Genomic DNA, 24,952 nt, shown 5'->3' with positions numbered 1-24,952 from the left:
AATGCCCTTTAGTAAAAGGACCCCTAAGTTTTAAAATTGTGATGTAACAGAAAAGCATTGGAATATATGTGGTTTGATGAGTGCAGGAGCTGAAGTGTGACTACCAATAATTATTCTAGGTTGTTTGTGTTTCATCTTCTTCAAACTTAGTGCCCTGTTTACTAAGCTGCACTAAAGGTGTGCTAGCATTTTTAGTGCATGCTAAAAATTAGCATGCACTAAATGTTAGAGATGCCCACAGGAATATATGAGTGTTTCTAGAATTTAGTGCTCGCTAAAAACGCTAGCGCACCTTAGTAAACAGTGCCCTTATTGGTTTTTTTTAAACTTTGCTTCCAGAGATATATATTTTCATTGACCCATCTGAGTCAGTAATAATACCAAGCAGCCATATAGACCTACATACATCTAGCTTATTGTTCTCCTTAAATGACTCTAAGGCTTTCAGAGATACTTGCTTTTTAAGGAAAGGCTTCTAAAAGTGCTAACCTGCACATATATGGTTTATCAGGGCATTTTTTTCCCTTCTTATTCGCTTTGCTATTTAGATCTTATGTGTGCATATAAAAAAAGGTGAAAAAGCAGCTTGAATTTGCTGATCCCATTTAGAAAATGTGAGAAGAAACTGAGCTACTTGAGGGCTTCACTGAACCAAGATCAAATTACAACCCATAGAAATGAAAACCGGGCAGACGCAGCTTCCTGGTTACATCAATGCAAGTCTTCAAAGGGTTTTGAGTAATTGAACATCAGATAATCCATATAATAAAAATCATAAGTCCGCTGTCTTTCAGAAGAAGACAACTGTTCAAAATATTGTTGGGTAATTCTAGCTGTTGTTCGCGCTTCGTTTGAATGCCTGTCTTTAAACTGAGGAAATGTCAAGTTGTGGGGTGCACCGATTAAATGGAGCAGAAAGTTTGCGTCCTCTTCCATGCTTTCAAACTTTCCGATAAAGTCAAAATCTATGAAACATGGACTGCACAGCCTACTCACATGATCCCAATGAATGTCCATGCCCACTGGCTTATGGACATCTAGGAGATATTGAATGAACTCTTTAAACTGGACTCCAGATCCTGTCCTCAATGCTTCTCTGGTGGCATTTCTACGATACTTAGAAATGATAGGTTTGCCAAACACAGGATGATAGTAACTGTTTGCATGCTCAAATTTGTCTCGAAAGGCAGACACCAACCTCTCAAAAGGCTCCCGAATAAAAAGCATTTTAGTGTAAGTTTTGAGTCTGTGGTAGATCCCTTTTCGATCAAAGCCATCCAACCTTCTCAAGTAATTTCCGTTATGAACTGTATTGTGCTGTATCTCCTTAGCCGAGGAAGCGAATCCATTAAGAATCATTAACACTCTTTTCCAATTAGAACAGCCAGCTTTTGGTACTTCACAGTACAAGATTCTGTGTTTATCTTCAACAAAAATTCTGGAAACGTAGTAAGGACTGATTATTCTTCTGCTGTTACTCTTGTATTTCGAACACACATCTTGCATTAACTTCTTCCTAGCTCTCTGTATTTCATAGAGCCTTTTCCAGCTACTATTTCTCTCATCATCCTTCAGCCTGGAGAAGTTGACAGTAGAGCTGTTCATAGCAATTAGGATTGGGCTCTTCTTAATCAGAAACCTTTTTCTCCGCTTGTAAGGTGTAATAGGATTCATTTCGATGCCTTTTTTCTCATTATCTTTCATCAGAAAAATGATGTTGCTTTGCCTCCTGTCTGAGGTCTGAGACTTAGCTGGCAGCCAGTGTGGTGGGTAGGGGGATCCCGTCTGGTTTACCTTCAGTAATTTGTCTGCAGCCTTTTCTATTATTTCTCCATCTTGATTGCTTGATGTACAGTCCTAAGAGGAAAGACATAACACATTGTTCATGGAGAAAGTACTTGCTGTTAACTTAAATGAGAAACTGTAGTGATAGCCATTCATATAAGCTTGGCTGTACTAGGAAATGAAGTACAGTAGGCTGTGTGTGTACACGCATGCACACACACACACATGCACATGTACGCACACACACACAAACATATTGCTTCTACTCTGAACACTATGGATCCGATATTCAAAATCATTTACCAGGCAGGAAAGGCTCCTGTCCGGAGGGGATATTCTTTAGCACTTAATTAGGCAGTGCCATTGAATAGTTCTTCCTTCACGGTGGTCCTGGAGCAAAGTCTGGGTGGAGCCTGGAGTTATATGGGCACTGGTGATATTCACTGCTGGTGCCTGCATAGCTAACCAAGCAAGTGGGACCATTTAAATAGTCTTTTCCTTGCCCGGTTAGCGATGCAGGTATGACACTGAATATGGGCTGTAGCCACATAATTTCCGGGTACCGCTGCTGACCTGGACATTCAGTGTCAGTGTCTGATATGGCCTGGCACTGAATATCCAGGTCTTAATTAGCTGGCGGCAGTCAGCAAACATCCATAAACCCCCGGATTCTATATAGGGTGCCCAAAATTGAATGTGCATTTTTATTGAGTAATGAGCCGAAACCCGGCAATAATTGGGCGCTAACAACCAATTATTGCAGTTAAATGGTTCCAGTTAGGATTTGCACACATCTTGCGAAGCACTATTCTATAAAGATGTGCACGTAAATGTTTGAGCGTGCAACTGAAAAGGGGGCATGGACAGGTCAGGGGTGTTGACTATAGATACGCACAGTATTATAGAATTCAGGGGAGTCCACGCCTAACTTACGCACCAGAATTTACGCCAAGTTTCAGTTGTGCGCACCATCCATGCCCTGCCCAAACTCTACCCATGTAAACGCCCACCTGCAAAACACATGCCATCGAAGATAAGTGTGTACTTACAGAATAGTACATAGCCAAAATACAGTCACTTTTGCACCTGTGCGCATAAATAGCCAGAAAAGCAGCCTTTTACATGCGTACTTGCCACCTAAATTCTGGGTGGCTCCTTATGGAATTACCCCCTTCCCCCCAGATTCTATATAGCACACTTAGAGATCCGCACTGAAATCCAAGCGTATTCTATAACAATGCTGTAAGGAGCCAACTTTTCAAAATTATTGCGGGTGCTAAGTCCAATGGAAATAACTCCTCCCTGGAAACATACAGGAAATTCTCTCAATATTGGGGGTGCTCAAGCACCCACAGCACCTACAAAGCTGGCTGCTATTTAAGAAGCCAATCAGCGCTGTTAACAGCACTTAACAAGCAATAATGAGCACTAATTGGCAATAATTAGAATTTACATGCATAACTCACTAAACGTATTCTGTAATGTGCTGCGCCTAAATGTTAATGCATGTAGGCAAAAGGGGTCATGGTTATGGTTGGGGAAATGGGCGTTTCATGGGCATTTCAAAATTTATGCATTTTGTTATAGAATATGGCCCTCTGTGCCTAAATCCATGCACCTGTATTCTTTCAGGCAGATAAATCAAAAGGATACACTATATGATATAAGAAAATCTACCTGATTTAGAGATCTTTTTTTACAAATATTTATATTTATATTTCAGGGGGGTATCCTTGATAAAGCTGCTTGACGGTGAAACATGATTTGTGTTGGATTAAAAACCCTCTGAAGCCGACACTACTCTTGCTGAATACGCTAAGTATTATATTACTTCATAAGCTTAAAAGATAAAAGCAAAAGAAAATGCTATAAAGCATTCTGATTTATGCAAGTTTAAGCGGACCAGTGACGAGCTGGGCTCATTTATGCAATAGTAGAACAAACTGGTTTGCTTAATCCCCCAAACTGAGGTCCCCCCCAAAATAAAAAGATTAAATAAATATTTAAAAAAAACACAAAAAATAGCTACCTAAACAGGTAGATTTTCTTATATCGTACGGCGTATTCTATAGAGGCATCATAGACTGATAATGATGATAATTCATATGAATATTTTTCATCCTTTTTTTAGGAGTCCTTTCACTAAGGTGGGCTAAATGCTGCACAGTTCATTATAGGCCCCTTTTACAAAGGCACGCTAGCGTTTTTAGCTCACATTAAAAATAAGCGTGTGCTAAATGCTAGAGACACTGATATATTGCTATGAGTGTCTCTAGCTTTTAGCATGTGGTAATCATGACCCATCAGGGGCATAGCCACGGGCGGGCTTGGACGGGCCCAGGCCCAGCCACTTTCCCTCCAGGCCCGCCCACCCAACATCCCCTCGCATGTCCTCCCCGCCGGCGCTGCCTCGGTCCATGCATTATTCTTTTCTTCGCCCGTCGCCGGCAGCGCTGCCATTCATTCACACAGGCAGCTCCGCTCCCCTTTGCCGCGTCCATCTGGCCCTACGTAAACAGGAAGTGCATCAGAGAGGGCCGGATGGACGTGGCAAAGGGGAGCGGAGCTGCCTGTGTGAATGAATGGCAGCGCTGCCGGCGACGGGTGAAGAAAAGCATGCTGCAGGGACCGAAGGTAGCATGCAGGGTTACAGCCCCGCGCACATTTTTCATTTTGTTTTTTTTGCAGGGGTGGTGGAGAGGGAGAGGCAGGGAAGGGCAGAGCAGAGCATGGTGCCCATCCATCCAAGCTGTTGGCCCACCCATACACTGTTACCCATACACTAAAAACGCTAGCATGCCTTTGTAAAAGACCCCCTATAAACCTATGGGATGAACGGCACTTAGGGCTAGATCTTACACATGGCGCCAAAAAAAATCAGCACCAAAAAAGTGCTATTCTATAGGAATAAAGTTAGGTGCGGGTTATAGAATAGCGCTTATGCCTGGAAATCACGCTTAAATTTAGGCACGGCCATTTATACCAACTGAAACGTGGTGCAAATGAACGCGCCTACATTAGGCACGTATACCTGTTATTCTGTAACAATGCGTGTTAATTTTAAGAATGCCCCATTATGCCCATGCCTCTCCCATTTCCACGACCCCCCTTTTTCCCGATCATGCGTAAATTCCAATTAAATCTAATTAGTGTCAATAATTACTTGAATTATTGGTGCTAATTGGCTTGTTATTCAATTAAATTGTATGCACAAATTGGACATGTGCTCAAATTTATGTACAAGGACATCCAGAAGAGGAAAACAAAAGTTCTGCAGAATGCACGTCTTCTAATAGTTAAAAAGGGTTTTATTCGTGCCACTTTAAAACACAACCCGACAATGCCACACAGGGATTATCAACTGTTAGGGTCCCAAAGGGTCCAAACACCTAACATTTTCTGTCACGGTTGTTTATCACGAAGTGTTGTTTGGTACACATATGGATTGGGAGCACAATGTATGCTCATAACACACATGGGAGCTCGTCAATGACTGAGAAACTTATCCACCCTCTTGGGTGGCATTCTGCTTGGGTGATTTACTACTCTGAGAATTTCTCCTTTTCATGTAAATATTTTTATTTATATTGATAGAGAGGCTTTCTACCCATGGCCTTTTAGCTTCTTAACACTCTGGTTTGTTGTATATTGATTTATTGTTTATTTACCAGTGCTATTATTGGGAATTATATTTATTGTGAAGGCAACAGCATCCACTAGATGGAGCAATATTTCTGCCGTGTACTATGCATTAACAAAAAACTTAAAACCCTTTAACACTTCTTCAAACACACATACAGATATGCACACTGAATATGCATTTTTTTTGCAAAGTTTACTGTATCTCCTAGTAATTTGCAATTTAGCCATCCACCATGAAGGCAAGTATTTATGGATGATCAAATTCAGACAGTAATAAGTACAACTAGCGCCCCAGGGTATAGACTTTGATATATCTTTCTATCTTCCTAAAATAATGTTGAAGCACAATATACTATCTTCTGTTAGCAAGCTAGGTTCTGTAATTCCCTTACTACAGACAGGCGACGCAATGTACCTTTACAGAAATACAGATAGCTAGAGAGACCAGTTTACCGAGCATATGAATAATTTACATCATTAAGGAATCACAACTCTATGCTCTAATCAACAAAGTGAAAATACATTATGGCATAATCAAGTGACCCCCAACCCTAGGTGCCTCTCCCACAGTCAATGTGCATTCCAACATCGTATCTCAATGGCATATATGTGTTTTCTTAATAGATCCAAGCCTACCCCCCATCCCATCCCCTTCTCTCCTCTTCCTCCCCCTACAGAAATACTTGCGTACTCACCACGGAACATACCGTTTTTGGTGGCTGTAGTCCAATGCTAAATCTTAAACCTAAAAAGAAAAATGCAGAAAATTACTAACTGAAACCACTTATATTGTGACAGTTAATAATACGATGTAAGCAGGCTATTAACAGTTTTTAAAAAGCTATTAGTGCTGCAAAGAATCACTTATTCATACACTTCTTACACTGCTTGGCATATGTATTTGCAAGAAGCATTTACGAGACATGCCTGATATAGTTTCATTGTGTGCCACATGTATTGTGAATGATGAAATTATATAATTAAGAAACAGAGTATCAAGCAGATAAGAACCAGAAGGTCTGTCTAACCATTTTTCTGTCCTGCTACAATATCTCAGAGCCCCTCTTCACTTCCTCACAAGTAAGGATCCTCTGTGTTATGCCTTACTTTTATTTATTTATTAGGATTTATTTACCACCTTTTTGAAAGAATTCACTTAAGGTGGTGTACAGTAAGAATAAATCAAACATAAGCAATAGACAATAACAGCAGTAAAAATATTCAAATAACAATACAAAGTATGGCATAGTATACTATTTACAATGTCAACACAGTACGTAGTTGAACATTTTAATAGACCGCATAGGTTATAAGCAAAGAAGGAGCATATAGATGGGTTAGAGAGTAAGAGGAGTTAGAAAATAAGGTGACTAATTTAAAAAAAGTTGCACATGAGGTCAGAGAGATGATTAACTACTTGGGGTAGGAGTGGATAAACATGTCCTGCTACAGTATGTGCAGCCTGTGTCACTCCTTCTGTGTGTGTGAGAGACTAAGAAGTTAGTTACTTCTTCCATTAAAGGCCTGGTTGAAGAGCCAAGCTTTCACCTGCTTCCTGCAATATAGATAGTCTTGTGTTAAGCGGAGCCTTTCAGGGAGTGTATTCCAGAGTGTGGGGGCTATTTCGGAGAAGGCTCACTTGCGGGTCACATCGTGTAATGACTTTTGGAGAGGGTGTGGTTAGGGATACCCTTTGAGTGGACCTTAGTGTCCTTGGAAGTGTGTAGAGGGTCATCCTATTCTTCAAATACTTGGGGCCATTTCCTTTAAGGGCCTTGAAAATCTAGAGATTTAAATTTAGCCCTGTATTGTACTGGTAGCCAATGAAGTTTTAGCAAAAATGGTGTGATGTGGTCACGTCACTTGCAACCTTCTATGAGTCTTGCTGCAGCATTCTGAATCAATTGGAGCTGATGCAGACCCTTTGTACAGGGCCGGTCTTAGGCAGAGGCGACAGAGGCGACCGCATAGGGCCCCGCTCTCAAGGGGGCCCCGCGGTGCTAGTCTCCCCTCCCCTTACCTGCGTCTGCCCTGGTGGTCTAGTGACCTCTTTGGGGCAGGAAAGAGCCCCCTCTTTCCTGCCCGGAGCGCTGCCCTTGCCCTGCATCCTCCTGTTGCTGTGATGCACAATTTCAAAATGGCCACCGAGATTTGAAGCAGCCTCACGAGACTTCAACTCTCGGCGGCCATTTTGAAATCGTGCGTCACAGCAACAGGAGGATGCAGGGCAAGGGCAGTGCTCCGGGCAGGAAAGAGGGGGCTGTTTCCTGCCCTGAAGAGGTCACTAGACCACCAGGGCAGACGCAGGTAAGGGGAGGGGAGGCTAGTGCCGCAGGGACCCCTGCAGATGCAGTAGAGTAAGGTAAGGGGAGGGGGATTGACGGGGGGTTGATGGGGAGGGGGGTGACGGGGGAAATATGTGACATGGGCGGGGTGAGGTGTGAAAGGGGGCGGGGTGTGCATGTGGCTAGGGCAGGGTATGGGCGGGGCCCCACCAAATTGGTCTGCACAGGGCCCCGCACTTGCTAAGACCGGCCCTGCCTTTGTAGTCAGACCATTGTATAGTGCATTGCAGTAATCCAGTCTTGATGTTATCATGGCATGCACAACTGGGATAAGATTTTCCTTCTCAATGTAAGGAGAGAGGCAGAGTAGTTGTTGCAAATAGGATAAGCAGCTCTTGAAGGTTGCTTGGATTTGGAGCATCAGAGTAAGTGTTGAACCTAACTGTATTCCAAGTTTCCCGATTTGTGATTTGAGGGGGAGTTCGTACTTCCCAAAAGAGATTTTAACGTCAGCTACATGTCCACTTCTGTTAGGGACCCAGAGAAGCTTGGTTTCACATGGGATCAGGCAAAGTTTGTTGTGCTTAGCCCATTCTTGAATTGATGTTAGACAGGTAATCAGTTTATTCAGAGCTGTGGGTAAGTCAGTTTTAGTGGGTATGAGTAGCTGCATATCATCCACGTAGATGTAGAACTGAGTGTCCACTGACCAAATCAGCTCAGTTAGTGGCTTGAGGTAGATATTGAACAGAATGGGTGACATTTTCGATCCTTGTGGTACTCCACAGGTCAGTGCCCATGGTGGTGATGAGGTGCTGCCGAACATTAAGGATTGTTGCCTATCTGATAGATAGGATCTGAACAAAGCAAGAACTGTTCCATTGATACCTGTTTCTGTCAGTCATGCTAGCATGATATCATGATCCACAGTGTCAAAAGCTGCTGAGAAATCTAGCAGTACTAAGACCGAGGTGAATCTCCATCTCGGTTTCCGTGAAGATCATCTAGTAGGGATACGAGGACTGTTTCTGTTTCATAACCAGGTCTGAATCCAGATTGTCATGGATCTAGCCAGTTTCTCTTTTCTAGCCAGTCACTGAGTTAAACACAGACTGTTTGTTCTATAAGTTTCCCTTGAAATTGGATGTTGGATACTGGCCAGAAATTCAATGGTGGGCCATGTACGGGCTCCGGCATTGAATATCTGGGTTACAGAGCCAGTGAAAATATAGGCAGTTAAGTGTAATATTCAGCACTTAACTGGCTCTGGTGAACCACATAAAGATAAGACTGACTTTTATGCAATCCTATGTATGGGGTTACCCTGGCCAGTTAAATGCTGAATATTGGCCCTTAATCAGCCAAATGCTGACTCCGCCCCTGAACACCCCAAAATAGCCAGTTTCGAGTTGGGCACTAGGACATTTTCGGTGGCATTAATTAGTTAACAAATGATTTAACCAGCCAGGAGCCGTTTCTAGACGGTTAAATCGCTTTGAATATCGACCCCGAGGTATCTTGAGAGAGTGTGATGAGAATTTGAATCCTAAAAAAAAAATCTATGGATTCATTTTCAAGAAAACGTGTCTGGTGTCATGTCATTATTACTGAACAAGTTTTTATTCAATAATCTTATTGATTAAGACTTACAATCTTATGTGAAGGGAGAATTTCTGGAATGACTGTAGCCTTCTCCTTAAAGGCTTGAAGTTTTGGTTCTCTTGTCCAGATCAAATCACTGGAGCTGCACCAATATGTATCACATCTTTGCAGCTCTGACATGATCCCTTCTATATAGTGAGGATATAGGAAGAGAGTCACATGGCAATTGAACATATGCGTTTCCATACTGGGACAGACCGAAGGTCCATCAAGCCCAGGATCCTGTTTCCAGCAGTGGCCAATCTAGCTCACAAGTACCTGACAAGATCCCAGAACAGTAAAACAGATTTTATGCTGCTTATTCTAGAAATAAGCAGTGGAGTTTCCTAAGTCCTTCTTAATAATGGCTTATGGACTTTTCTTTTAGGAAATTAGCCAAACCTTTTTTTTAAATCCTGCTAAGCTAACTGCTTTTACCATATTCTCTGGCAACGAATTCCAGAGTTTAATTACACATTGAGTGAAGACATATTTTCTCCAGTTTATTTTAAATTTACTACTTAGTAGCTTCATTGTGTGCCCTCTAGTCCTATTATTTCTGGATAAATACATGCTCATGGGTAAGAAAGGGGACATTCAGTACAGTACAGGAGGGGTATAGACAGGCTGCTATTTAAGCACTCGACTTACAGAATACTGTACGTTTTACATACCCTTGCCGCCTACAGTTATGCCAGGTCTATGGCTGGTGAAACTGCGAGTGCCTAGATTTTAGGCACTCTGATTCCAGGTTACGGTAGTATTCAGTAATGGAATCTGAGTGCTTAGAGGCTTTCATGGAATAGGTTCTCACCTCATGGCATTGGGACACCTAAAGGAGGTGCCCACTTATAGAACTGCCCTGCTAGTAGACCGACTCAAGATGGCTGCATAGCAGGTTATGGTGGGAGTCATGCTCTGTGCCCTCCCACCATGGTTTCTTGATAGACTGGCAGGACTAGATGCTATATAAGAATGGGGTGAATAAAATTCTAGGTAGCTGAGAATGAGGGTTCATGGAAACCCCACCTCAGTGTTATTCTTTATTCAGTTTCTTACTATACTGCCCTTGTGGATGGCCAATCAGAGAGGTTTACAAAACTAATTACTGAAATCAAGAAAGGAAGTACAATTTGTGATAGGAAAGGCAGGACATGGGAGAGGGGGGGGGGGGGGGGGTCAGGAGATGGCTCTTGAAAGTTGCTTGGATTTGGGGAATTAGAGTAAGTGTTGAACCTAACTGTATTCCAAAGTGCCTGATTTATGATTTGAGGGGGAGCTCGTACTTCCCAAAAGAGATTTTGATGTCAGGTATGTGTCCACTTGTTGACTTATCTACTTGCTGAAGTCCATGCCTCCGTTGCCACAGAGGGACCCAACAGTGACATTCTGATTTGAAGCAGAAGTCCAGGAAAGCAGGAAAAAGAGAGTCAGACTAAAATATAACAGTATCGAAAATAAAAAAAGCAAAAAAACAATGGACCTTGCCACTGAAAGTGAGTTGTCTTTGCAAGACATTCAGAAATTGGGTGTATCTGTCCAGTCCTCTGGGGACACGACTGCGATACTCTTCACTGTCAGGGCTATCTGAGAAAGCGCCAGTTGAATTAGTGGGGCGGCAGTGCAAATGTTCAGTCTGTTAACAAGGACAACTGCAGACCAATCCAGTCCCCGGTACACTTGTATATCTCAGTCAAGCAAGGTTACATTTCCATGACATTGTTATGGAAATTGTGACTAATGTGTGGGTGCATTTAAAAAGTCTTCTTTTCTTGTACTAAATGCTTTTTCTTGCACTCGGGTTGAATAGCCCAGTCCTTGCCTATGTTCTATTGCGTTTACAAGCAGATAGAACATGATTCACTCCTATTACAAAAGAGAAGAGAAACCTGCTCCCACACTTATTCAGAAACATTTACTCTTACACTGCGGCCAACTTTTCTAGAGAGAGAGGGATGTCCCACATCACACACACTACAGTAGTTTTCGAACGCTTCTGATTTCTTCCAGGAAGTTTGATAGCTCATAGTTTACAATGCTGCATTTGTAGCTGGAAGACTTGACTCATAGTCACCTGTGTAATGAAACTGTGGTTACTGTTTCTAGACAACAACAGAGTAAGACGATGAAATTCTACATTAGAAGAGTAAACATAAAGCAGTTTTAACTACATATGACTTCAGTGGGCAAAGGTGCTTTATTGATTTACTTGAGCAGTTTGTTATGTGAAGTTACATTTGATATATACAGGGGGTAACATCGCTGTCCTGACCTGGTGTCATTAAGGGAGCCTTGTCCTAAGCTGAAGTAAGCTCTACTACGAACTTATCGCAGCTTAAAAATGGTGTACCACGAGACGTGCTCTGGTGTCTTGCAGTACCTGCCAAATCAGCATGCGCTAACCAGGCGCTCAAAAATATTGTTTATTTTCTCTTGGAGGGGACATATCTGGGCGCAGAGGGTGGGTGTTCCTGCGCTAATCATTTAGCGCAGCTACATTACTGTGCATTAGCTGATTAACGCAGGAATACCACGTGAACCCTTACTGCCTACAAAATGGGTGTTGGTAAGTACTCACGTGGTAATTGTTTTAAATGGCTGCAGGCTAATGCTAACAAAGCATGGCCATTAATACAAAAAAAAAAAAAAAAAGGAAAATCGGCCATTTTACTGCTGCAGTAAAAATGGCTTTAGCACACAGGAAAAACCCACTCAAGGGTGTGCTAAGGCCACTTTTTATTTCAGCTTAGTAAAAGGACCCCTAAATTTCTTCCTGACAAATGTTTTAACCAGTTGCCACAATGCCAGCCAATGGCTTACAGCCCCAGTTTTCTTTTTCAAGTAGCTGAAAGGAGATTCCCTCCTATGCTATTTAAAATCATCTGGTTTAAGATTACATGAACACACATACTCAAACACACCACAAAAACACAATATACCTACCTACAAACATACGCTCACATATATCACACATACTGAAATACACCAGTAAATTTCCAGGCCAAAGAAACCAGAATCAGCAGCCTTAAAATATGGGGACAACAGTGGCGTTCCTAGGGGGGCTGACACCCGGGGCGGATCGCCAATGCGCCCCGTCCCCCGGGTGCAGCACGACCCCCCCTGCCGAAAGGACACCCCCCGGCAAAAGAAACCCTCCCCGCCCGGGTGCACGCCACGGGGGGGGGGGGGGGGTGCTGCGCGCCTATCCGCTTCGTTCGTTTCCATGCTCCCTCTGCCCCAGAACAGGAGGGAGTACAGAACGAAAGTAGCGGACAGGTGTGTGGCACCCCCCCCCCCCAGCGCCGTGCACCTGGGGCAGACTGCCCCCCCCTTGGTACGCCACTGGGGGACAGACCTCAACCTCCTGAGGAGCTGGCCACCTATTCCCACTTGCTGCAGTGGGTGGTTGAACCAGAGACCAAGATTACCAGTCCCAGTTTCCCTCCAAAAGGCTTCTCTGTTATTTCACTGGTCAGGAAAGCTGTTCCCTTGCTCTGAAAACTGCAGGGGTATGCATAGGTTACAGCATAATACTTTAGTAAAACCACCAGTGGTCTTTATCGTCCAAGGAAGGCAACACCCTAGGGGTTTCTACACACATTTTAGTAAAGAACTAAATTACCCCTTATCATGTGGAAGGTGTATCAGGGCTATCTGTTCTCTTAACATCTGAAATAATGGATCTGCATTTTTAAGCATTTATCCTCTTTTTATACAGTATCAGAATGAGATAAAGTACTAACCTTTCACTTAGTTGCCTATCAGTCCTTTTTAAGTCATATTTAAAATCTCTGCACAGAAATAGATTTTTTTTTTTTTCATTCACCAAAAGCACTGAATAGGTCTTCATTGGTAAATATTTGCTATATTCTATTTAGATTCAGTTGACATTTTCTCTTTTCCTAGGGCACAAGGTGGATTACATGAAAGACCTCCAGTATACAGTGCAGAGGAACAATGCATACATAATCAGCTGTAAAAACATAGAATACAGGAATGAAGGCATGCCTTGGTAAATGAATGATGCAGTGAGCCCAAAGTGGGGGAGGGGATACAACCTAGAATAAAGGTGGACCTGGGGAAAGGAACTTCTGATTACAACCTCAGGAGCAGACCAGGGTAGTAACTAGGGATGGGCAGCCAGAAAAATGTTTATTTTGTGTCATTCCCCACTTTGTGTTTGGGAATGTTCATTATGTGGTCCCTTTATGCAGTGGCGTACCGAGGGCGGGGCGGTCCGCCCCGGGTGCGCGCCGCTGGAGGGGTGCAGAAAGCAGCCGCATGGCTGTCGGCTCCGCTGGCTTCCTGCTCCCTCTGCCCTGGAACAGGTTACTTCCTGTTCCGGGGCAGAGGGAGCAGGGAACCAGCGGAACCGACAGCCGTGCGGCTGCTCCCAGCAGGTAAGAATGCACCAGGGGGGGGGGAGGTGTTGTGCTGCACCCGGGGGTACGGGGAATGGACGCCGCTGCACCTGGTGGGGGGGGGGGGGGGTGCGCAGCGCAGCGGTGATCCGCCCCGGGTGGCAGCCGACCAGTGGTGGGAGCTATTTTCCCCATGTGCCAGGGCCCTTTTTACTGCAGCGGGTAAAAAAGCCCCCAGACACATGGCCATGTGGTAAGAGAACTCTTAATGCATGACCATGCAGTGCAGAAGCCCCTACCACCACCCACTGAGGTGGCAAAAGGGGCTCCCACGCTAACCGGGTGGTAACTGGGCAGTATGCAGCGATGCCCAGGTACCGCTGGGTTTTTGCCATGTAATCCATTTCCAGGGCTTTTCTTTCCCCCCCCCGAAATGGTGGGTGCTCAGGGCGGGACTACCGCCGGCGACCACATTGGGCTGGCAGTAGTCCTGGAAGAGCGAATCATAAGCCCGCGTTGGGCTTGCCGCCGCTCTGTAAAAGGGCCCCTTTGTTTTTATTTAGCTATTTTTTCAACATGGGGGCAAAGTAGTTGAACGCGCCGCCCTCTTTTGAGTGAGGGCGTATTATGTGCAGAGAGTACGCGCTGTTTCTGAATGAGTGCGCACTATGCCTGCATGCACAGTGGTGGCAATAGTTCACACCTACACCACGGACACCCTCTTTGCAAATGGTGCTCAGTCTCCTGAAAGGCACATGATAGAACATGAAATTTTTGTGTTTTTCCTGCTCATTTTCATTTGTTAACGACTTGCAATAACGTGGGATAAGTCAATGACATTTTTCATATCGTCACAAATGAATGCCTATCCCTAGCAATAACTAGAAGTCTTTCGCAACGTTCTGATTTTTTAGTATGAAAGTAGGGTAACAAATTCCCTTGTGCAGTTCTACAGTTCTGCTTGCCGCTCGACATGCACTTCTATGTACCCAGCTGTAGCTGAGTAATCATAGTAGATTTATTCCTGAAAACTCTTCTGTTTGCAAACTGTTGTGAAGAGTGGACAACTGACTGGACACCAAGGGGTAGCTGTATGCCAGTGTGCTTATTTCTGGATGCCAAGAAGGGCCTATCTGGCGGCTATTCTATAAAGGAAAATAGGCACCTACTTCCCTTTCTAGAATACCAGTGTAGCAGAGCAGCTAATCGTGTATATTTTAGGTGCATGCATTTATTGCAGCCATAGAGCTCATGCCCAGATTAGCCAAAAATATATGTAAATTATATCATTCTATAATTTATACACATAACTATACATCTTGTTCATTCTTTGCCCAGGACTCACCTGCGAGCATGCCCCTTTCAAATTATGTGCCGTTGCATTTTGGTGCCACTTTATAGAATAGTAAATATTGGCATTATTTGTGTATATCCACACATATTTATATGCCAGTGTTCTGGTCATTTATGTGCATTCTTGGCACCTAATTATCTCTCCAGCCTGTATAAGTGCTTAAGCGTTGCCATACTGGGACAGACTGAAGGTCCATCAAGCCCAGTATCCTGTTTCCAGTAGTGACCAATCCAGGTCACAAGTACCTGGCAAGATTCCAAGGGAGTAAAATTGATTTTATGCTGCTTTTCCTAGAAATAAGCAGTGGATGTTTCCAAGTCCATCTTAATAATGGCTTATGGACTTTTACGAAATTATCCAAGCCTTTTTAAAACCTGCTAAGCTAACTGCTTTTATAACATTCTCTGACTACAAAGTCCAGAGTTTAATTACACATCGAGTGAAGAAATATTTTCTCCAATTTGTTTTTAAATTTACCACTTAGTAGTTTCATTGTGTGCCCCTAGTCATAGTATTTTTGGAAAGAGTGAACAAGGTATTCACCTCTACCTGTTCCACTCCACTCATCATTTTATAGACCTTTATCATATATCTCCTCAGCCATCTTTTCTCAAAGCTGAGGAGCCCCAACCTCTTTAGCCTTTCCTTTTAGGGAAGTCATCCTGTGCCCTCTATCATTTTCGTCACCCTTCTCTGTACCTACTCTAATTCTGCTATATGTATGATTTTGTGTGACTGTATAACAGTTGCTTCCCCTATGAAATCTCTAAACTAATAATTAACTTTATTGATGTTACTATATCGGGACACCTTTTAGAAACATTAAAGTTAATGATGCATTACAGCAAAGAGTTGCACTTTTTAGAACTAAGGCAGCAAACCTTTTGGTCCAAAGGCCATATTGTTGGTCCCCTGCCTAAATGTTAGGCCACTCTATCATGGGGAGAGACTCTCCTCTCAGATGTGCTTTAAGAAAAGGGAAACTTGCATGCATGTCACTTCCTCCTGAGTGGGTGGAAGTGATGTCATGGCTGCTGGTTAGACCATTTGCTTTACCACAGGCCACAAAGAAGCTGGCTACAGGCCAGATGTGGCCTGGAACACTTGTACAGCCCTGGCCTCTAAGAAGGAAACTTTAGTACACATTAAACCATTATGAACTAACATGCATTATGTCATTAGCATGCTTTAAAATATTCTAAAGAGCTTTAAAATATATATTAATGAAATGAATGTATGAATCGAAGTAAGTCCATTAATTGGGGAAACCCAAAATGAACCAAACTGAATATGTTTGTCCCAAGTATATCCCTTTAAGATAAGCAAAATAGTTTGCTTTTACTTTTTAGTTTCATAAAGCTGGTTTCTGTATGCAGAATTTTTTTGTAGGAATATATCACTGAGCTTCAGCCTGCAGCGTGTGGTGCAGGAGACTTGGGACTGAGAGCCAGATGCTCAAAAGTCGCCATTAAATACCGTCCGTGTCTATATCCGCAGTTGAATGTACCAATTAACAGCTATCAATGCTCAAAGGAAATCACGTGCAAATGAGATGTGCGGAAATTCTGCAAGCGGCTCGGTAGGGAAAGCGCCTCGCACATGTATATAACAGTCTTGCAGTAAGATTTGATGTTAGACTCATCTCCAGGGAAAAAAGGTGACCAACCACATCCTAGGTGTGCGTCATAACCATTGTTGTATGGAGTTGCTTTTCTGTTTTGGTTCCACGACAACTTTTTAACAAAGCTGTTACGTGTTGGACACACACGCACCTATAATACACGCACATGGCACATTTCACACTCACATGGAGATACTATTAACGAATATTCCACAACAACTTTTTAACACTACTGTTACATGCGGAATACAAACAGAAAAAAGAGGAGGAAAAGTGCCTCACACAAGCACGAGCAATGAACAAAACCATATTACATCACTGATGGTTGCCGGTTTGACGGCAGTCACAGCGGCTTTCTACTAAGGCAGTATTTTTAGTGGCCATCTGATGGTCTTACTCAGATAACACAGCATTTTTGACAGCCAGGATTTTGACTTCTTCTCTGATATGGTTTTGTTGTCAACAATATAAGAGATCTATTTGACCCCTGAAGCAGGCCTTTGGTGCTGAAACACAGCTATGTCGGGTCATTTTTATGTTTGTTTGAATTAAAGATTGTTTGACATCCTCCTTGAGTCCTCCTCACTTTGCTTGTTCATTACATGTGGAATACACACATATAGGACTTGATTCTATATATCATGCCTAAAAAATTGGCACTGAAATAAAATACGCTTAGGCATATTCTATAAACTATGCCTAATTGTAGGTGTACTTTATAGAATAAGCCTAAATTTCTACACGGTTTATAGAATACGGTGAGTACTCATCTGTCTGACTAAATTTAGTCATGCGCAGTTATGCCAAGTAAGACAGTGTAAATGCTGATGCTTAAATTAGGTGCGGACTGGGTATATTATGCACATAGATTTTAGAAAAACCCATGACCCGCTCATTCCACACCCATGGTTACGCCCCTTTTCAACCCTATAACTTAGAATTTATGCGCATCATGTTATAGAATATGCTTAGACAGTTATGTGTGTACATTCTAATCAATGTCAATTAGTGTCAATAATTGATTGTCAAGTGGCAATTTATCGGCGCTGATTGGCTTGTTAACTAATTAAGTTGAGTGCACAAATCCAGAATATGACTGGATTTGTGCATGCAACTTAAGTCGCGCTATATAGAATCCGGGGGATAATGCATGCACAAGGCACATTTAACACGCCTGTACAGATACTATTTAAAAAAACGCAAGCAGACTGCCCTCATGCAGTGACAACTCCAAACCTGCTGGACATTAAAGATAGGTGCTTCTTTCTGTGCATTGCTAATTGTAATACATTTGCATAGGATTATTGGTAGCTGCTACTGCAAACGGTTAAAGCGATGCAGAATCCCTTTGTGCATTGGACGCTGAATAATGTGCTTGCTATCCTGGCTACAATATGGTAAGTTTTGAACAGGGGCGTAGCTACGTGGGGCCACAGGGGCCATTTGGCCCTGGACCCCCTGCCGACGACCCTCTCGACCCCCCCTCCCGCCATCAACCTGCCGTCGCCGTCTGCTACCTTTGCTGGCGGGGGACCCCAACCCCCCCCAGCCGAGGTCCTCTTCTTCCTTCGTTCTGTTTCTGAATCTGACGTCCTGCACGTACAACATGCAGGACCGTCAGACTCAGAAACAGAACGAAGGAAGAAGAGGACCTCGGCTGGTGGGGGTTGGGGTCCCCCGCCAGCAAAGGTAGCAGACGGCAGGGGAGGGTTGGTGGCGAGAAGGTGGGTTGAGAGGGTCATCGGCGGGGGGGGGGGGGAGTCAAAGTTGTTGTTGGTGGTGGTGGCAGCGGGGGGGGGGGGGGGGTCGGCAATGGCAGAGGGGGTCGGCGGTGCTGGGGGGGCTAAAATATGCCCCTCACCTCGGGCTCTGGACCCCCTTCCCACTGAAGTCTGGCTACGCCCCTGGTTTTGAGAATTCCACCCTGAATATGGCTGGCTGGGGTCATGTCACACCACTGAGGCAATGTGCTCGATCCCTGAGGTGGGGATAGGAGAGAGCTTGAGCTACCCACTATCAGACAGAGGAATGTTGCTTGGGGTTAAGTATTGGAAAAGCCTTGCTTTCAACCACCCTAGCTTGAGAAAGTAACCGCTCCTTTTACAAAGCAGCGCTACTTGTTAGCGGCACGCTGAACGCGAAGAAGCCCATTCAATTCCCATGGGTTTCTTTGTACTCAGCATATGCTAATCGCTAACCCTGCATTCTAAAAAGAGCCCTATGGGCTCCTTTTACTAAGGTGCGCTGAAAAATGTCTTGCGGCAGTGTAGGCACGGGTTTTGGGTGCATGCCGATCCATTTTCAGCCCGCCTGTAACAAAGGCCTTTTTACAATCTTTGCCAAAAATGTACTTGCGGCAAAATCAAAATTGCCACGCAGCCATTTTGGGTCTGTGACCTTACCGCCAGCCATTGACCCAGCGGTAAAGTCTCATGTGGTAACCGGGTGGTAATGACCTACGCTCGTCAAATGCCACTTGGCGTGCGTCCGATACGCGCATCTGAAAATGATTTTTTATCCGTGCGTATCAGCTGTGCACCAAAAATTAAATTACTACAAGAGCCACACGGTAGCCGGGCAGTAACTCAATTTTGGCACGCGTTGGGCGCACGTAGACGCTTACGCGGCTTAGTAAAAGGGCCCCTATATGTGCCACCTGGGCATACCATCTTGGGGGAGTAGGGGAGGATACAAAAAAACATAGAAAGTAAAAAACATACAGCACAATTCTATGCTTCAGATTGTCAACCCATATAATAAATTCCACTGACTAGGAAAGATGTGAAGTGTGTGAGTATCAAAGCCTCAATTACACTTGCTACTTTTGGTTGGAAAATACATGGCGAGTGCCACACATCTGCTGGAGATGATTGCTAATCACTTGAATGGTTCCATGGACATATGGCTTCTGAATATTGGGCTCTTTCAGTTTGCTTTCCCTTTCCCACCCGATACCTGTCACATCAGATTTGATGCCACATGTACATAAGCCATCCTTAAATGCAGTAAGCGCAGACAGAAAAATTACATTGCACAGGTTGCCTTCACTAATCAAATCTCACTTTAATATTGTATTGAATCCTTGACATTTTTAGCATTCATATCTCGAGAGTTAGTCAGCAACGCTGTACTGCAATGCAAATTACATTTACATGAGTACCGTAGAGTGTGTGTGTATGCCCACTAGCTATAATACAGTGGAATAATCTTGAAATTGACTCTGCTGTTATTTCCAAGACATGGGATTATGATCTGAATATTGCTCTATGTGGATTTAAAATGATTATTTTTTGTATTGACAAAGGTATAATGAATCAAGGCATATCCTACAGACTTCCTTCATTGTACGGCGAAGACAGGTAAAATTCCAAGCACTAATGGACTGGCATAAGCTGTTTGCATATCAGAATGATTCATTTCTCTCTTGTCCTCCCAATGAATAGACATTTTAACAACAATGTCAAAACCATTCCTGCTGGATCACACATAATGTTCCCTGCTGCAAATGAAGAAAAAAAAAGATTATATAAAGTTATATTTTTATATATAAAGTTAACAAAGCAAAACAATAAGGTTAACAAACCCTCAGAGCAAATCAAATACAGTATCCATCAAGAAACAAGTGAACCAGAGCAGCAAGCCTGTCCTTAGCATTGTTTCTTGGAGCCTGTGACATTTTCCACAGAGAAAGTAGCTTTACAGTGACTGCTTGGAATAAAGAGAGAGAGAGAGAGAAAATCAATTCCCTGGGGTAGGCGGAAAAGTCACAAAGACTGGCATCTCCTGTTGTCAGGCGGCTGAAACACGATGTTTACAGAAAATAATTGGACAGTGCATGCAATAACAGCACAGTTTCTTAATTCAACTGCGTAGGAAACATTTTTCTTTCACATTAATTGAATAAATATTAGGAGGACACAATCATGGGAAGTCGTATTTCTAGAACCACTTTGGGATTTCCCCCTACAGATGGCTGCCTGATTTTGAATCTGAACCTCCTTAAAGATAATCTTTGGCTCTTAAAAATGATATATGCATAGAAACCAGCCTGGTGGCACGATGCAGAGGATCTGGGTTCAGTTCCTAGTTCATGTTTTCCCCTAAGGTTGAGGGATGCTAAAGTTGCAGCTTCATTGCTGGAGGTGAGGGGGAAGAAAGCCTAGTCGTCACAAAATGGTGACACCTAGTGGCCAGATGTAGAACCCTGGCTTGCAGGGTTCCAGAATGAACCTTGGCACACGGTCTTCTGCCAAGGACTAAAGTAAATGGGGAGGGGAAATTTTCTGGGTAGCTGGGAATGAAGGCACATGACACCAGGTCCTGATTCTGATTCCAGCTAAGCTGGAAGTAAAATAAAAAGGAGGAAAACAGCTAGGATTCCTCCCACCTCCCTTCAAAAAGCAATAGCGTCCCAAACTGGAAACATGCCCTGTGCAACGCACCTCCTAGTGCTCCCACTCTGCCCAACTATATGACAGCAAAGCAGGGTAGGCAATGGATGGGGCATAATTTTGGTGCCTCACTTATCTTTCATCTTCTGCAGCCATAGTGGTTGCACATAACTACTACTACTACTTATCATTTCTATAGTGCTACTAGAAGTATGCAGCGCTGTACACTTGAACATGAAGAGACAGTCCCTGCTCGACAGAACTTACAATCAAATTAGGACAAACAGGACAAACAAGAGATAAGGGAATATTAAAGTGAGGATGATAAAATAAGGGTTCTGAACAAGTGAATAAGGGTTAGGAGTTAAAAGCAGCATCAAAAAGGTGGGCTTTTAGCTTAGATTTGAAGACGGCCAGAGATGGAGCTTGACGCACCGGCTCAGGAAGTCTATTCCAGTCTGGAGTTAGCGGTGGAGGAGAAGGGTGCAGATAAGAGAGATTTATCCAGTGAACGGAGTTCCCGGGGAGGAATGTAGGGAGAGATGAGAGTGAAGAGGTACTGAGGAGCTGCAGAGTGAATGCACTTATAGGTCAATAAGAGGAGTTTGAACTGTATGCGAAATTGGATAGGGAGCCAGTGAAGTGACTTGAGGAGAGGGCTAATGTGAGCATAACGACACTGGCGGAATATTAGTCATGCAGCAGAATTGTGAACAGATTGCAGAGGAGAAAGATGGCTAAGTGGGAGACCTGTGAGAAGCAAGTTGCAATAGTCTAAGCGAGAGGTGATAAAAGCGTGGATGAGGGTTCTGGTAGTGTGCTCAGAACTCACTACAGCCCTGCCCAAAATCAATGCCAGGAATTTATACACTGGCACTTATTACCCTTCATTTAGTAGCCAGCTTCGGAGGTCTTTCAATAAGGTGTGCTAGCGTTTTTAGCTCACACTAAAAATCAGCTGGCACTAAACGCTGAGATGCCCATGGGCATCTCAGCGTTTAGCGTCAGATGATTTTTAGCATGATCTAAAAACACTAGCGCACCTTAGTAAAATACCCCTTAGAGTGTATTATAAGCCTAAAGCTACCTGTGCACCCATGAATTACAATAGAAGATTGTATTTTTGATTATGGTTTGCTTTGTTTTATGTTCTGAATTCTGTGTATGTTTTTTGTAAACCACCTAGTTATGGGTGGTATAGAAAAATTTTAAAATAAATAACTACTACTACTACTTAACATTTCTAGAGCGCTACTAGGGTTACGCAGCGCTGTACAATTTAACAAAGAGAGACAGTCCCTGCTCAAAGAGCTTACAATCTAATAGACAAGTGAACGGTCGGTCCGATAGGGGCAGTCAAATTGGGGCAGTCTGGATTCAATGAACGGTAAGGGTTAGGTGCCGAACGCAGCATTGAAGAGGTGGGCTTTAAGCAAAGACTTGAAGATGGGCAGGGAGGGGGCTTGGCGTAAGGGCTCAGGAAGGTTGTTCCAAGCATAGGGTGAGGCGAGGCAGAATGAGCGGAGCCTGGAGTTGGCGGTGGTGGAGAAGGGTACCGAGAGGAGGGATTTATCCTGTGAACAGAGGTTACGGGCGGGAACGTAAGGGGAGATGAGGGTAGAAAGATAGTGCACTTCCTCCAACACCAAACCTTAGATACAGTAGTGTGACAAAGAGTTTTACTCTTTTTTTTAGGTAAGGCACACCATTAGTGACAGGGAGACATTACATTCCCTCACCCAGAAGAAATTATTACAGTGCTTTTAGGATACAGGGCTTACTGATGTATAGAATTCACGACTACTGTTCAAGCCCGTCAGGCAAGTTATCACTTTGGCTACAGTTCCTTTTTATAGTTATTTAGGATGTCGCTTGGCTGCTGGAAATATCACAGCTCCTTCAGAAGTCATCTGACATGGGTACCCATGGATACATTACATCTGTCACAGAGACTTTAGCCGCTATGGCAGCTTTTCACTGTTTTTCACCTTGCAATTAACAGCTTTTCTGCAGCCCTTTTGGACCATCTGATCCCACCTAGATAATGCTCGCCTGTGACAGTTCTGCCTTGCTTTCTCTGTTCCACAGCAGACCTCTACCACCATGTACAGTTCATATCTGAATTTCTCTTTTTCATCCCTCCAAGGCTTCATCTTTCTCTGCATGTGACCCCCACCGCTTTCTTGCCTTTCAGACTCTCACAGCACAATGAAAGCTTTGCTGAGGAAACTTTCTGTAATCGAGCACGCAGAGATTTTCTTCTGGCTGTGGCTCTTAGTTTGAGCAGTGAAAGAAGCCGTTACTGCATAACATAAGAATTGTACTGACTGAAGTACTAAGAGCAACACACTGTATATTGTTTGACAATTTGCTTTATCTTTCTTTCATTTTTTAATTCTGTCTTTATTAAGTCATTATATTCCATTCCATTAAATAAAATTCTTGTATCCACAACTACCCAATTAGTTTCAGTGCGGCTCATATAAAGAGAAACAGACAGACCCTGCAAAGTAGCAAAACGCATAATACTCCCCATAACCATATCTGAGTTAATATATCTTAAAATAATCCCTATAACTAAAAACTACCCTAAATATTTCTTTAAAAGAAAGGCTTTTAAAGATTTCCTAAACACAGTATAGTTGTAAGTTCCAAAGCATAGTAGAAAAGACAGACCGAAAAACTAGTTTTATGTTTTAAACCTCGCGGACTGGGGAAGTGCAGGAGGCCACCATTGTGAAGACCCCCTGTTTATTGTCTGAACTCAATTTAACAAATATACTGGAGCAGTTCCTTGACTGGAATTCATTGCCAGAGAATGTAGTAAAAGCAGTTAGCTTAGCGGGGTTTAAAAAAAGGTTTGGATGGCTTCCTAAAGGAAAAGCCCATAGACCATTATTAAAATGGACTTGGGGAAAATCCACAGCTTATTTCTAGAATAAGCATCATAAAATGTATTGTACTGTTTTGGAATCTTGCCAAGTACTTGTGACCTGGATTGGCTACTGCTAGAAACAGGATGCTGGGCTTGATGGACCTTCAGTATGTCCCAGTATGGCAATTCTTATGTACTTATGAAGCATCTTAAAAACCAGTGTACATACTTTAAAATGAACACATGCCTCCACTGGCAACCAGTGGAGGTCCTACAGTAAAGGTGAAACTCTTATCAGTTGTATGAGCTGAACAAACCAGCACTGAAAAGTTTTATTCTTTTAACACATTTACCTCCAGAATCTAAATAGCACGACAAGTTGTACGTGCAAATCCAGGTGTATTCTGGATTTGTGTGTGCAACTTAATCAGTTAACAAGACAGTCAGCGCCAATATTTGCCAAATAAAAAGCAGTTATTGACACTAATTGACATTAATTGGAATTTACACGCACAACTGTTTAAACGTATTCTGTAAAGTAGTGTGCAAAAATTCAAAGTTGCATAGTTGGAAAGGGGGAGTGGCCATGGGCATGGAATGGGCGGGTCTTGGGCATCTCTAAAATTTATGCATGTTGTTGCAGAATACACCTGGTCCGCGCCTAATTTAGTCATCATCGCTTACACCAAGTTGTGCAGATGGGTGCTCGGCATATTCTATAAACCGCGTGGAAATTTAGGCGTACTTTATAGAATACGCCTAGGTGTATTTTTTGGGGGGGGCGCCGATTTTTTTTAGGCGTGATATATAGAATCTAGCCTTTAGCACCAATTTCATCCCTCTCTTCTGACCTCATTTTCCTCAATGTGGTAAGTTCACTTGGAATCCCACAGTGGCCATCATTCCACTCCATCAGACAGGGCCGTGCCGATGCGGTAAGCGGGGTAAGCGCCGCAGGGGGGCGCTATCCTCTGTGGGGTGCCGCCGCTGCGTGCTT

General features: G+C 43.3%; 1 protein-coding gene across 2 annotated transcripts in view; it reads right to left on the bottom strand.

Moving 5' to 3' along the window:
• Positions 1 to 444: 444 nt before the first annotated feature.
• CHST8 (carbohydrate sulfotransferase 8) overlaps positions 445 to 24,952 on the bottom strand; it is a 709,560-nt gene continuing 685,052 nt past the window's right edge. Inside the window, exons 3-4 of one of the 2 annotated variants that reach the window (XM_030204436.1) lie at positions 6,123 to 6,172; positions 445 to 1,857 (exon numbers count right to left, since the gene is read on the bottom strand). In XM_030204436.1, coding sequence (XP_030060296.1) covers positions 712 to 1,857; positions 6,123 to 6,172 — 1,196 coding nt within the window. In that variant the 3' untranslated portion in view covers positions 445 to 711. The remainder of the gene's footprint in view (positions 1,858 to 6,122; positions 6,173 to 24,952) is intronic. The other variant, XM_030204437.1, reaches the window with a different exon arrangement.

Source organism: Microcaecilia unicolor, chromosome 5, assembly GCF_901765095.1.
Source record: "Microcaecilia unicolor chromosome 5, aMicUni1.1, whole genome shotgun sequence".
NCBI classification, from domain to species: domain Eukaryota; kingdom Metazoa; phylum Chordata; class Amphibia; order Gymnophiona; family Siphonopidae; genus Microcaecilia; species Microcaecilia unicolor.
Note: the sequence above shows the minus strand (reverse complement) of the source record. Positions and strands in the feature narration are given on the sequence as shown.